Source organism: Myotis daubentonii, chromosome 2, assembly GCF_963259705.1.
Source record: "Myotis daubentonii chromosome 2, mMyoDau2.1, whole genome shotgun sequence".
Taxonomy (NCBI): domain Eukaryota; kingdom Metazoa; phylum Chordata; class Mammalia; order Chiroptera; family Vespertilionidae; genus Myotis; species Myotis daubentonii.
Window position 1 is genome coordinate 19,580,909 of NC_081841.1, and position 14,490 is coordinate 19,595,398.

At 49.4% G+C, this 14,490-nt stretch overlaps 1 protein-coding gene across 3 annotated transcripts in view; it reads right to left on the bottom strand.

Annotated features, from left to right (window-relative positions):
• The window catches only part of ELK3 (ETS transcription factor ELK3), a 65,001-nt gene that overhangs the window by 35,549 nt on the left and 14,962 nt on the right, over positions 1-14,490 (bottom strand). For all 3 annotated transcript variants that reach the window (XM_059681929.1, XM_059681928.1, XM_059681927.1), the window contains exon 2: positions 3,490-3,698. In XM_059681929.1, the coding sequence (XP_059537912.1) occupies positions 3,490-3,696 (207 nt within the window). In that variant the 5' untranslated portion in view covers positions 3,697-3,698. The remainder of the gene's footprint in view (positions 1-3,489; positions 3,699-14,490) is intronic.

The following is a 14,490-nucleotide window of genomic DNA, read 5'->3' on the forward strand; positions in this document are numbered from 1 at the left end:
GAGGACGATGATTCAAGTGCCTCAGCCCAGCCTGACGCTATCAGCCCGTCCGTTACCCTCCTCCGATGCCTGCAGCCAAGTCCTGCCCGTATTTTCCACTCCTTTTCTCTACCCATCTCTAGTATTCCGGAATGAGCTAAAAATACAACGTATACCATATAAAAATAATGGCACGCTCATGCTCATCTACTGTGGCAGGGAAACTTCCCTATTAGGACAAACCCAGGGATGTGCAATTTCAGCCAAGAGTGAAGAGACGGTGGCTCGCAAATGACAGGAAAAAAAAACAGGAAGGAAGAACACAGCCGTCAAGGTAGGAAGTTACCTAATTTACAACCAGTGCAGAGCAGGTTTGGAATAAGTGTCAGGGGAGCGGGAGGGGGAGGAGGGAGGAGGGCAAAGGAATTGGAGAGGGAGGAGGAGGGGGAAGGGGAAGTGGGGGAGGGGGAGGAGGACATTAAATGGCAAACAAGGTCATGCCAGAGTGTTGGGAAACTGAAACACATGTGTGGTGCAGAGTGGGGCACACCAGGTGGCCAGGGCCCTCACATTCACAAAGACCCTCCTCAAGCCCATCTCTTAGGGAAGAGCCTGGATCATTTAAGATCGCCATTTTTGTGGGTCAAAAATGGCCAGATGTTGGCAATTTCATATGGTCCCATTTACACACAGAGTAACTTTGGCAAAACTGAAAGGTATTCACCTAAAACGTAAAATGCAGGGTACTTTTTGTAACCTTCTTTTGCCATTTCTTCTCCTCCTCCTCCTTTCCCTCCTCCTCTTCTCTCCTCCTCCCCCACTCAGCTTGTCCTCTCTCCTTCTTCATCCTCCTCCCCACCCCCCCTTCGTCTCACATTAAACTACATCAGGAGTCTAACCATCACTCTTATTCACCACTTGAGAACATTTCAGGAGGAAGATGAAAACAGCCGTGTGTACATATGTGTAGACACATTTTTGTACTGTGTACCCGCACACATGCACGCAGGTCCATGGCTGGATGCAGGGCACCTTCTCCAGGGCCAAGCCTGCGACACACAGGACGAGGGCTGCCCCTGCGCTCACTGTCAGCACCAGCTGCTGCTCAGAGGTCACGAGGCCAGACCTCCAGCTCAGCCCCAGCAGGACAGGAAAGGGGCAATTTCAGGGAGCAGGCCTCCCTGGCCACTGCGATCCCCAGCCTGGGTGCAGCCTGACTCCCCGTGCGCAATGGATTTTTCAGTGCGGAAGTGCTTGATAATCAACAAAGAGCGTCTAAGGTTGCAACACACTCTGCGCTGCCTGATGGGCACCTGGAACTCAGGTGATTCAGAGGCAAAAAGAAGGAGAGGCCCAGAAGGCGGGGCTTGGGCCTTTGGCCTGGAACGTGGGCATCCCGGCTCCCCGGCTCCTGGCTTCCTGGCTGCAGGACCGGACCGTGGGCAGGTTTCTCACCAAAGCCCCGCATCCTCGCCCGAGAAAGGAGACGATGCCAGAGGGGCTGTCTTGGAGGTGTTGTAGTTTTAGGGTAGGCTGCCCTCACCCAGTGCCGGTGACTGTGGTTTCCTTAGAGATTAAAAACATCTGCTCAGGGGGGACCAGGTGTGGTCTCTGCAGCAATAGCTTTGCCCGTCTCTTCGTGTCATTTCCAGCCCACGGTCTCCCTTCCTGCTGACGACCCGGGGTCCTTAGCCCCAGCGTCCAGAGGTGAAACGGAGGACCAGACGCGGAGGCAGGACTCCTTTCCTTTGACACCTTATCTTAAAACAATGATTTCTTTTTAAAGCCTCAGGCTTTCGGGCACCCGGCCAGCCGGCGAGACGACTGTTTTCCTTCAGAGGGTCCCAATTCCCATCGTGCAACTTAGGACCTGGGTAAAATGCCAAACAATAGACCGTCTGCCAGGCTTGCAGGCAGTGAGCGCCATCTGCAAGACGTGCTTTCACATCTTAGTAGGACCCTGCACTGAGCCGGGACTAATTAGCTGCCACACTAAAGGAAAGCACCTCGAACATTTCAATGCCATAATCATGTGCCATTATGATTGCATGAAGGAACCTTTATCATTAACGATGCCTCCACTTCCTGAAACGTGTAATCCTTCTGTCCTGAATTCCAAAGAGGCTGGCAGGAGGAATCGTTAAATATAGATCGAGAACTAATACTTAAGTCACTTTTTAATTCACCTTTCGATATGAGCAGTAAAACCAGAACAGAAGCTCACCCGCCTTAAGACCAAGTCTTTCTGTCGATGAGGCTACATGGTCAGCAACAACAGAGCCACACAGAAATGGTCAACAATTCCAGGCCGGAAGCGATTGCCCCTAAAGAGCAATGTTGTTGTTGTTTGTTTGCCCTAGTAGGCACATTGACTGCTTTTTCCAGAAATGATTAAAATGCACAACTGTCCTGGCTCTGGCAACGATGCTGTGACTTAAAAAGGAACATGGTTTTTCTTTGGATTAGGGAAGTGTCGAACTCCATGTACCGAGCACTGTTTTAAGCAAGCATGTCAAACTCGCGGGCAGTGGGCCTCAGGACTCCTGTAAATAAATGAGGTTTGCGGCCCACTGGCCGCGAGTTTGACATGCTTGGTTTTAAGTAACACTGACCACATGACACTTGCTGCGTCTTCACAGGGATCCTGAGCCAGGACTGGTAGGATCCTGGTTTATCAATGACGGACCCAGAGGCACCGAACAAAACACCCAAGCTACCATCCCCCCAGGAAAGACCTAAGCTACCATCCCCCCAGGAAAGACCTAAGCTACCATCCCTCAGGAAAGACCTAAGCTACCATCCCTCAGGAAAGACCTAAGCTACCATCCCCCCAGGAAAGACCTAAGCTACCATCCCCCCAGGAAAGACCTAAGCTACCATCCCTCAGGAAAGACCTAAGCTACCATCCCTCAGGAAAGACCTAAGCTACCATCCCCCCAGGAAAGACCTAAGCTACCATCCCTCAGGAAAGACCTAAGCTACCATCCCTCAGGAAAGACCTAAGCTACCATCCCTCAGGAAAGACCTAAGCTACCATCCCTCAGGAAAGACCTAAGCTACCATCCCTCCAGGAAAGACCTAAGCTACCATCCCTCAGGAAAGGCCCAGGTGCAGGAACTACAAACCAGATGAGATCAACAGGCTTTCTAGATTTTAACATTCATCCTGCCACCCCAGCAGCCGTGAGGGAAGCCCCACAACCTACCCACATCTAATTTCTGTTGCTCACAGAGGCCTGCAGCTACGACAGGTGAAAATGCAGAAGGCATGGAATTGGACCTGCAGTCATACCCAAAGGGCTTCCAGTAAAAAAAAAAAAATCTCCATAGCCGTTTTTCTCAAAAAAAAAAAAAACAAACAACCAAAACTGCATACATCGCTTCTATTTGATTTTCTAACTTGCTTCACAGTACATGGTTATGTGCTTTCAACCATGGACTATGGAGGTCCCCCCCACCGCCCACCCCGCTCCAGCTCCCCACCACAGCCTCCAGTCCGGCCAGGGCCTACCTTGTCATAATAGTAGCGCAGGGCTCTGCTCAGCTTGTCGTAGTTCATGTTCGTCTTGTTTTTGCGGAGTCCCCACAGCTTGGCCACTTCTTCTGCTTTGAGGAGCTTGAACTCACCATCGTTGGAGGTCCAGCAGATCAGATGCTCATGTTTCTGGTCCAGCAGCAACTGCAACAGGAACTGCCACAGCGTGATTGCACTCTCCATACCTGGGGAGGGAGGGAGGGGTGGGTCAGAGCCATGTACACGGCAAGTCTGGGGGGCAGGGGTGCCAGTGAACCCTCAGTGTCCCCTCTCCCCTCCCCGGGAACCCAATACCCTCTCGCCATGTCCAGCCCACCAGGCCATTCTGAATCGGGTGCCTCGGGCTGCATTTTGGAAACAGCTACGATTCAGAAATACAGGGCAGCCCTGTGGTCCTCGTATTCACAACACATCCCCACAGGTGACAGGATTGCGTTGGAAATAAAGTGAAAAAATGATGCACGAACTGCCCACCTGCAGCATTAGACCCCATTCAAACGATTCTCCACTTAACACTAGTGTCGTGTCCACCCATCCTATCAACTCCTTTGCTGGTCGGTCTCTAGTCCGCTCATTGCTATGAATGCCGGACCCCTAGATACGTGCATCTGCGTGGGGGCCTGGGATCATGAGGTTGGGGGTATCAGTCGGGTGACTATAGGCTGAGCTGCGCGAGGAAGGGTCTTTGTGGGCTCACTCTGTCCTCCCAGCACTCTGACAACCCAGCACAGTGTCCGGATGCAGCCTGCGCCAGCCGGCAGATGTCTGCCACTGGAAGAGGCTTCCACACTTTGCCAGGCATTCGTCAGCCTGCAGGTCAAACCCCACCATCACTCGTGCGGAGGCGGGAACAGCATTTTTTTTTTAAATATATTTTATTGATTTTTTACAGAGAGGAAGGGAGAGAGATAGAGAGTTAGAAACATCGATGAGAGAGAAACATCGATCAGCCGCCTCCTGCACATCTCCTACTGAGGATGTGCCCGCAACCCAGGTACATACCCTTGACCGGAATCGAACCTGGGACCCTTCAGTCCGCAGGCCGACGCTCTATCCACTGAGCCAAACCGGTTTCGGCGGGAACAGCATTTTTTTTTCTCCACCATGAGAGGAAAACCTAGAAAATGTTATCTTTTCCCTTCGACTCGGGTGTGGACTTCGTAAGTGCTGTTCCTTCCGCCTAAAATGCTGTTCCGTGGCTTGGGAGGCTGGTGAACGCCTACTCACTCACCGGGACCCCGTTCAAATAGGGCCTTCTCGAGGACAGTTCCCCTCACTCCCTCGGTGCTTCCCCAACTTCAGGCCTTTGAGGACTTTCGTGGCAACGGGTACTGATTCTAAACCCGACAATAACAGCAGCAATAACCATGACAATAATCCACTTCTCTTATCGACACTCCTCAAACTAGGAAAGAAGAGGTGGTTGGGCTGCACTCAAACGCTTCACCTCAGATGAGCTGCGGTGACTGGACACAGGACGTGCGCTGGGTTCCCATGTGGGCGGGAGGGGGTGACAGTCGGTGCTGGGCCGAGGAGGCCAGGAACTAACAGAGGGTGGGAAATGAGCTTCGGGCAGGAAGAGAGGCGTTATGGGCAAGCTGAGAGCTGGGGACAAAGCCAGCAAGAACCGAGACAGCCACGAGGGGACAGTGACGTCCTAGGAGGTGTGACTGGACCCCGGGAACAGTGAGGGTTCCCGCCCTGGGAGGTCTGGGAGCCAGAATCATTGCTTCACACTGTGGCTATCTCCACAACTCCTCTCATGCAACCCTCTTAAAGGGGCAGATTTCAGGCTTGCAACTTGTTTCTCTCCCTTTCCACATGGCCAGGGATGTGAAAACACCTAGCCATCCAACAAGTAGTCATTTCCTCAGTGCCTTTCACATGTTTAGCTGAAGGAACACATTTTATTGTTTCTCTAAGCAACCTGGGTTTCTCAGTTAAAGGAAGCAGATGAGGAGCGTTCTCAAATACCCACACGGCATTCTATGTATGGCCCTTTAAAGGGGGAAATCAACCCTCTGCACAATGGCCACTCCGTCTGCGAGACTGCGAATCATTGTCTTGTTGGATCAAAACCCCCGTTGCCTCTCACAAGTCTTGTAAGCACAGCTGCTGTGATACGCAGCAGCTCGTGGGCTCCAGCTCCTGACAAGAACCACCCTCCAGTTATCAGAGGACTAGAGGCCCAGCGCGTGAAATCGCGCAAGACCCATCAGTGCACCTCCTGGTGACCGGTCGATTGGTCATTACAGCGTTACGGCCACTGGCCTTTTATAATGTAGATGAGCCACAGGCATTCCTCTCATCATTGGCACTAAGAATTGCTAGCAGTTGTCTCAAATTCTTTTTTTTTTTTTTTAAATATATTTTATTGATTTTCCACAGAGAAGAAGGGAGAGGGACAGAGAGTTAGAAACATCGATGAGAGAGATCGATCAGCTGCCTCCTGCACGCCCCCCACTGGGGATGTGCCCGCAACCAGGGTACATGCCCTTGACCGGAATCGAACCCGGGACCCCTGAGTCCGCAGGCCGACGCTCTATCCACTGAGCCAAACCGGTTCGGCTCAAATTCTTTGGTGTGTTTTTAGCTAAGTACTTCAGAATGTCCCTTTTAAAATATCTTTGAAACTTGAAGGGGATGTTCAGAGGAACCTGCTCCAAAGGGCAGAGGGCTGCCAGGAGGTTTGAAAGTTAGGAGGTGAGGGTGCAGGGGACCAGGGGAAAGTGGTCGGCCCCCTGCCCTTCCCCACCTGCAGTGAACATGGACCACTGTGTTCCAGATGGGACGGGAGGGCCATGGAAACGCCTCTATGCATTTTACACTCGGTGCTCCTCCCACGCAGGCCTCCTCGGAGCTCCTTGAGCTTCCTGGAATCCCTTCTCATGGCATTGCCACGGGAGCTATGGAGAAGGCTGAGTAAATGCCTTCCCTCCTTTCCTTGTTCACATAGTCGTGCAACAGTGCCCTACACAGGCTGGGGTACTTTTCCCCATCCCACTGAAATCTGGGCTTGGCCAAGTGCTTTGATGTGGCCGATGGAATGGTGGTAGAAGCTACAACGTGATGATTCTGAGCCGAGTGTGCAGGGGCCTCACACGTTTTTCCTCCTGTGCTCCTATCATCGCTGTGAAGCTGCTGCTCCAAAACGTGGCGCATGGGCCCGACCTGAGCTCAACCCCAAGCCTGGGGCCAAGCCTCAGGCCCCACAGTCTGAAGCGGCATCCCTGAAGCCAACCCAAGAGAAAAAGAAATGCGGTTGTAAGCCAGCAAGTCTAGGGGCAGTTTGTTACACGGCACCTTTGCAGCAAAAGCTGACTATTACAATGCCCGATGTCTTTGCTTTAAAAATTCTCTCTTAACTGGGGTGCAATGTCTTTACACTATAGTGCCTACATTTAATATCACCAGCGCTTTACAAAAAGTATTCCACGAGATGCAGAGGGATTGGCTGACCATGTCTTTACTCAAAGGGCTCTGTTGGGCTCAGTATGACCACGTGCACAACGGCCATGGCCTAAGACAAGCAAGTGGTGGAGATGGGGACCTCCAGATCAGGGCCCCCCCCTCCCCAGATTTCTGGAATGCAGGAACTGGGCCGAGGGGAGGCATGGAGCTGTGAACCAAGAACCACAGAGCTGCCCGCAAACTCTCACAGGCCAGGAGAGCTTGTTTGGTGGCTGGGCGGGCTGTGGAACACCTTCCCTCCCCCTGAGTTCTCCCAGGCCGACGTGTCACAGCTGTGCCACCACTGAGGGCTGGAGGCTTCCTCAGAAGAGTTAAATGTGAGTAACACGGTTCCACCGGAGGTGACTAAGGCATCAAGCCATTCCTGCCTAAGGAGGCTCATTCTCGCTTCCCCTGCTCTCTCCAGCCACCCCTCTGCCCTGGTTGGTCCACCAGTTTCGAGGACTGCACAGCACACAAATCTTCACTGTTGAAAATCCCCGTCACACATGACTCAGAGATGAGTCTCAGAAATATTTCCCAGTGAGCTAATAATCACATCTAGAAACATCTGTCACTCCCTTCAACACTTGGCAGAAGTAATCCTGCGATAGAGTGGGCCCCAAAGACAGCTGTGGAGCCTCCCACACCCTCTGGCCAGAGCCCTAGGGGGGATTAAAATGTGAGAGTGTATGGGGGCGGGGGGGGGGGGGAGCAGGGGCGGGGCAGGGGGGGTGACAGCAGGGCATGGGCCACCAGCTGACGTCACCGCTGTGCTCTCCATGCAAGAGTACTCGCTGTGTTTCTTTGATTTTAATTCAAACCTTAACTCATTTTAATCGTGATTAAGTGTCATCATTTGCACAGTTGTTTTTGCATACAATCACGCTTCACACTCTATCACGCCCCTGCCAGCTACAAATTTTGTTCCCTCTGGGACACTGCAAAAGGAAGAATCTAACATCGTGACTGGGGAGCATGCTCTCCAACAACCGCCAGCACAGAACATATTAGCAAATTCATCCAAATGAAGCTCTCTCTCACCAGGAAAAAAAAATCTAAGTGTTTGGTTTTGTTTTGTTTTTTTCCAGATTAATTCCTCAATGAAGCCCCATGTCTTAACATGCAGGTGTTATGAGGAATATGAGTAACTCCGACAGTATACTCTGGCTCCTATTAAATAAAAAGTTGGAGAAAGTGTTCATACTTGAGATTTAGGCTGTGTGCATTATTATGCAAACAGAGGCCAGCTTTAAGTTAAAATGTTTCATCAGCCTAGCCTCATTGAGCTCATTTGGAAAACTTTCCACTGAAAATACATAGAACACATGAGCCCTGGCCGGTGTGGCTCAGTTGTTTGGGCATCATTCCATATACCAAAAAGTTGCCGGTTCAATTTCCAGTCAGAGCACATGCCCAGGTTGTGGCTCTATCCCCAGTAGGGGGTGTGCAGGAGGCAGCCTGGGTCATTGATGTTTCACTCTCCCTCTCCCTTCCTCTCTCTCTCAAAACCAATAAAAAATTTCTTTAAAAAAAAATAAGTGAAAATACATCGAACACATGAACGAAATGCTATATAAATGCTTTAAAAACATTCCTCCAAAACAATTTTCTGCTCATTAGAAAATGTTTCTCCTTCCCCTCCCCTCTGTCCAGACCTTATTTTGAATGTGTGAGATTCTATCGGGTATTATAATGCCACTCAAAGCTGACCTCTGCACTTAGATATCTGAGAGGATCACTCCACTCTAAGGCGTCACCGCTCTGACAGGAAGAGGGGCCCCTTAGCACTTGACAGTACCTTCACCTCGGTCGGTGGCGTAGCCTGCAATCAATGGTCACCATTTCTGACACCCCAGAGCTAACCAAACAGGACAGTCACAGCAGCTGGCAGGCCCGCCTCCAGGCCTCTCCAGAGAACAAGGCTACCTCCTATTTGCCCCAACTGCTCTCCCTTTGTAATATATACCTTAGATCTTGCCGCAGTGGGTCTAGTTAGATCATCTAAAACAGGCTGTCCAATTTGAATAACACACATATCTCCTTTTAAAGGCACAGGGGAAAAATTAACAGGTTTCCCCATGTTGACAAATGATTTTCATTAAAATTGTTATTATGTTCTCCCTTTGATATAGGCTCCTCAAGGTTTATAATTCTCATAGAACGGTAAAATGAATTGCACAGATAACACACATCCCCCCCTCCACTCAGATTAACAATTCATTTTACATAGGATAGATGATGTTTTGTGGAAACGCATCCAACACGCACCCAAAGGTTATGGCAAGAACTGAGCCAATGTAGGTACTTGGAAGTAAAATGTGTTTACACTATTATGCTCTCCAAAACTCAATTCTCCCCACTTCCTTCCTTTTCTTTTCTTTCTTTTCAGTGTCCATTTTATGTCCAGACGCCGGGTATTTGGGACATATCAGTGAACAAAAGAGATGAAGATCACTGTCCTCACGGAGCGTGCCTTCAGGGGGAGAAGACAGGCCATACATCAATAGCAAACGTGACTACTTAACAACACAGCAGGTTATTTTGAATGCATGAAATTCTACAGGGTATTGCAATTGCAAAATCAAACTCTGCACTTATACACTACGAAGATCAGTCCACTTTAAGGTGTCACGGCTCTGATGGGAAAAGGAGCCCCTTAGAACCTGATACTGACTTCATGGGAAAATGCAGCCAGAGCCGGTGAGGGGGCTGGGGGCCTGGGATGTGCGAGCCGTCTTGGAAGGCCTCCTGGAGAAACTAGAGTTGAGAAATTCCTTTGCTAAAAAATAATGTTCAGCCCGGCCAGTGTGTCTCAGTGGTTGATCATCGACCAGGAGGTCGCGGTTCCATTTCCAGTCAGGGGCACATGCCCAGGTTTGGGGCTCGATCCCAAGTAGGGGGCGTGCAGGAGGCAGCCAGTCAGTGCCTCTCTCTCATCATTGATGCTTCTATCTTTCTCCCCTCTCCCTTCCTCTCTCTGAAGTCAATAAACAAATAATGATTTTCACACTGGGTAACATCCTGGCCCTCTGGCAGACACAAAAAGGAAGACGGGTTAAAGATTTAATTTTACCCATTAATCAAGGAGGGAACCAGGCAGACGTTATAACAAGGCAGGGTGGGAACAGCAGTGACAAATGCCGAGGAAGCAGCAGCAGCGTGGGGCCTGCAGTTTACACACCGACAGCCTCCCCCTTGAGCCTGAAGAACAGAAGTGTCTCAGGGTGACTGTGCTCCCTCGAGGGGCCGGCGGGAGAGTTAGCTCTACCCCAGGACCACCAGCATCGCCCTGTCACCTGAACCTGCACCCTGAGGCTGATGCAGGGACCACCACTTTGCACAAGTCTAAGAGCCCCAGTGATTTTACATTTCTAACTTCAGGAGGTTTTTTTTTTTTTTTTTTTTTTTTGCACAAAGAGGGTTCCCCCAAATTGTTTTCAGCGTCAAGCCCGCAACACCTGGACCTGCCGCTGTGGGCTGTGGGAGCCCCTTCTCAGGCTGCCTCCTCCCTCCCGCTCTCCCTCCTAGAAGCTGCTTTCCTGGGCTTGGAAGCAGGCATTCTTTCGGTCTGCCACAAGGTGGCGCCAGACGTCTTCATGTGAGATGGGGCTGCCCGGAATCTTTATGCAAAGCATGAGGTTTTTTTTGCTTCCATTCTTAGAAGTCAAATACCCACTAATTTGTTCTTCTTTCTATTGATGGCAACCTAACATTTCTCTTTGCGTGCTCCTGAGTTCATTTTTAAAGTTACACTGAGGTGGGAGTTGAGGAAGTAGAATTACTATCTTTCATTTTCTACGGCTTATGCATTGTAGGAACTAAAGAAATTAGCCGACTTAAACAACATTAGTCAGAAATGAGAGAGGCCAAGGAAAGGAGAACTGTGTAAGCAGTAACTAAAGCAGGCGCTCAGTAAGTAACAGTCTTTTTTGCTTGTTAAAACTTGCACATTAGAGAAATAAGGATGGATTTGAACACTTCATAGCAAAAATTCTCTTAAATTCAACTCCCCTGTCCAAGTCCTCTGTCTAGAGCAGCATCTACTGAGTGTTTCTGTACCATTACATTATCAGTGTCCAAGAGAAAGGGCAGAAACCATTTCCTTATATAAAACAAACCCTGCTCTTAAAATGAAGGAATTGGGAAACAACAATATGTATGACCCGAGGTCTGCGGTAACTCGGCAAAGACTAATTTTAAGGAATTACGTTAATAAGAATAATACCTGGTAACTACGCAGCCCATACTTGAAATCTTTATTTTTGTAGGTGGAACTAAGATTATGGAAATGTATTTTCAAAAATATTTTAATTATTGTCAATAACTGCATGTAAAAAAAATGCTACTCTGTGAGGTCAAGTTCCTGCCCCTCAAAGCTTTTTATCTATTCACAAGTGTCTGTATTCTCACTCGTTCTGTGAATCCCTACAGATTGCCCGTTTTCTAAAGAGTAAAACGCGCAGGAAAAGAGAGGGGAGGCCCCACTGCGCAGCCTACTTATAGTATTGACCCTTCACAGTTTGCAATGTTTTTCAAATAACTCTTCCACCTGAGAAAAGAAAAAGCATTTTCAGGGGAAATCACTGAATGCCACTGTCATAACAACATAGTCGTTTACTGTGCCTGTGATCCACCCCTCTTTCCTTCTGAAACCCTGTGTTATCTCTGGGCACGTTAGAAACAAGTCAATCGGTTGGTTCCTAGGTGACTTTTTTTGTGGGAATTTCCTTTGGAAAAGTAAAGCGATGGCTACATCAACTTGGGCTGGGAAAGTGTGTTTGAGCCATTCTACTTCCTCCCACATCTGTACATTCATGCCACTTCCCACCCCACCCCACCCCACCCCACCCCACCACTGCCGACCAGCCCTCTGATCCCACATGGGAGTGCAAGAGCACCTCTTCCCATCCTAGGCCCACTCCGATGGGTACCTCTTTGATCCCTAATTCGACAACGTCCCAAAGCTTCCTGGCATTCCTGGTACAACGTGTGTTCTTCCTGGGCTGGGAGATGAAGAGGGGATCAATCCACAGGGTAAACAAATAATTGGTTGTCCCAGAAGCCCACACCTATTTCCCTGTACCTCGAAGAAGCAAGTTAACTGGAATGAGCTGGTGTATGGGACAAGCTCAGCCCTGGGCCCTGGCCATTATAAGCCTTTGACGAGGCTTATGTGTTGCCTTCTTATGCCTTCTAGAAAGCCTTCACCACGGCACCCACAACTGGAGCTCTTGATTGCTGGCCACCACTCCGTCAGCATCAATAAGCATTCAAGAAAACAGTGTGCAGTGAATCAACTTCTCTGGATCTTAATTTCTTTACCATTGAAGTGGGGATTGTAACGTATGACTTCAGAGACTTCAGAGGCTCTTCTACCATGTGTCAAGGAGCCTAGACACGAAACCATTTTCCTCTTTTTTTCCCCTCAGGAGGACGATAGTCGTGTCCACTTCTCCGGTGTCTTCTGACCGCCTGAGCCCTGCCTCTCCTCACATCGGGTAGCGACACACACACACACACACACACACACACACACACACACACACACACAAGAAGTGTGCGGTCCGCAGTCTTCAGCATACACATCACCATGTAATCTCTTCTCTGAAAGCATCAGGCACGATTTTATTGGGCAGTTAAAGGAACACAAGCCTGGAGATCAAAGCAGCCAACTGGTCACCCAGCCTTCCCAAAGGGAGGCTGTAGTTCATTACAGCCCGTCGGTTAACCACATCCACCTCCCTCACATATCAACATGGCCAGGAAACAGATTCAGCAGTCCTGGGCATGGCAGGGAAGATCTTTCCAGGTAACGCACTGGATGAAAAAGCAGACCATGTCTTGAGAGATGAGTAAGGCTGTAAAAATCAGAGGTTCCTACAACCCGGGACAGCCAGCCCCCAGGCGCCCCCGGAGAGTCCGCTGTGGACATGCCGGCTCTGCTGACAATACTCTTTCATTTTTTTGTTGTGCGTTTTATTTTATTCATTGTTGACAGCATTACAGATGTCCCCCACGGGCCCCCACCTTTGTCCCTCTCCACCCCGCCCCCGCCCCACCCCAGGCCTTCGCCACACTATTGACAATGCTTTTTCTTTACACAGATGGGTTGTTCCTTCCCAGACATTCCTGGACTAAGACCCAAACGTTCACTTTCTTTGCAAGTGTCTTTGTTGTCCGTGCTGTTTGCGTGTGTCTCCGTTCTGGCCCGGAGCACGTCGTCCTGCAGTTCTCAGAGTCGGTAACACCCGGCTTCCTGTTCTGCAGGTTGCAGGCAGGAAACTGGAAAATGGGCCACAGGAAACCTGGCCTCCTACATCTGCCCCACTTTGTAATTGCAGCTCTGGTTTCATTTTGCCTGTGTGTCACCTCTGCTTTAACCCTCAACGCGACGGCCAGACCCTGCTCTCTGAAAGAACACCACTCGCTGCCCAAGAAATCTCCTTGAGGCAGGTTTCCTCCCCAGAATGATTAGCCCTATGAATTCTACAGGGGAAAACATACTGAGCAAGACTAAGTGTTTTTTAATTCTAAGTATTTTTATTCTAAAAAAAAAAAAATACTAAGCAAATGCTCCTAACAGTAGTCATCTGGATCAAAAGAATATGGAACTAGAAAAATGACTCACGCGATGGGATAAAGCTACCACTCAGTCTCCAGTGAAGACTCATGACTTTCATAATACTGTACACAGCAGGTGATTTCAGGTAAATATGATGACTACTGGTACAAGGCTACCTGGTGACTTCTAACTTGGGAGGCTTTGATACCTAACAGATGAATGTGAGGTAGAGTCATAACTCATCACAGTCTCTCTCATCATCACACTGTGTACATTAGGCTGAACTGTGTGAAATTGTTGTTTTAGATAGACAACCTAGAGCATGTAACCACAACAGAGAAGATACATATACACACGTGTATACACACACGCAGTCACACCCCCAGGACAGTGCCTTCTTCCTGTGTTCAGTCCAGGGATGGACCTTTATGAGAATCTGAAATTCTCTAGGGGGGGGGGCGGGGGGAAGAAAAGATATATGCATACAAAACACACACAACTTCAGCAGGGTTTATAAAACCCTCAAAGTAATATATAAATTTAAAATAAAGAGCCCTGCACTAAGAAAGATGCTAGCTACATTTTCCCCCAGCAATTCTGAGATTCCACGGAATTCTCAAAATGAAGGCTCACACCAAAAAATTTTTAAAAATGCATTGCTTCTTTCAATAGCTTTTCTTTTCAAATGCTACCATTTGGCGAACGTTCCCTATGTACCAGGCATTGGGCCGAGTGCCTTCGATAACGCTATCTAAATGAATACTCCGTGAGGAAGTTGGGACCGAAGGTGAAACGAGGCTCCTGGCCACAGGAGTAAATGGGCAGAGCCCCCTGTCTCCTACCCAGGCTCCAAAGTCCAGGTTCTTCATCACCACGCGCACTCCCTCCAGCAGAGGCCTCATTCTCATGCGCACACCTCACTGCTGCTGAGAGAAGCGTCTCCTATTAACCTAGAGGGCACT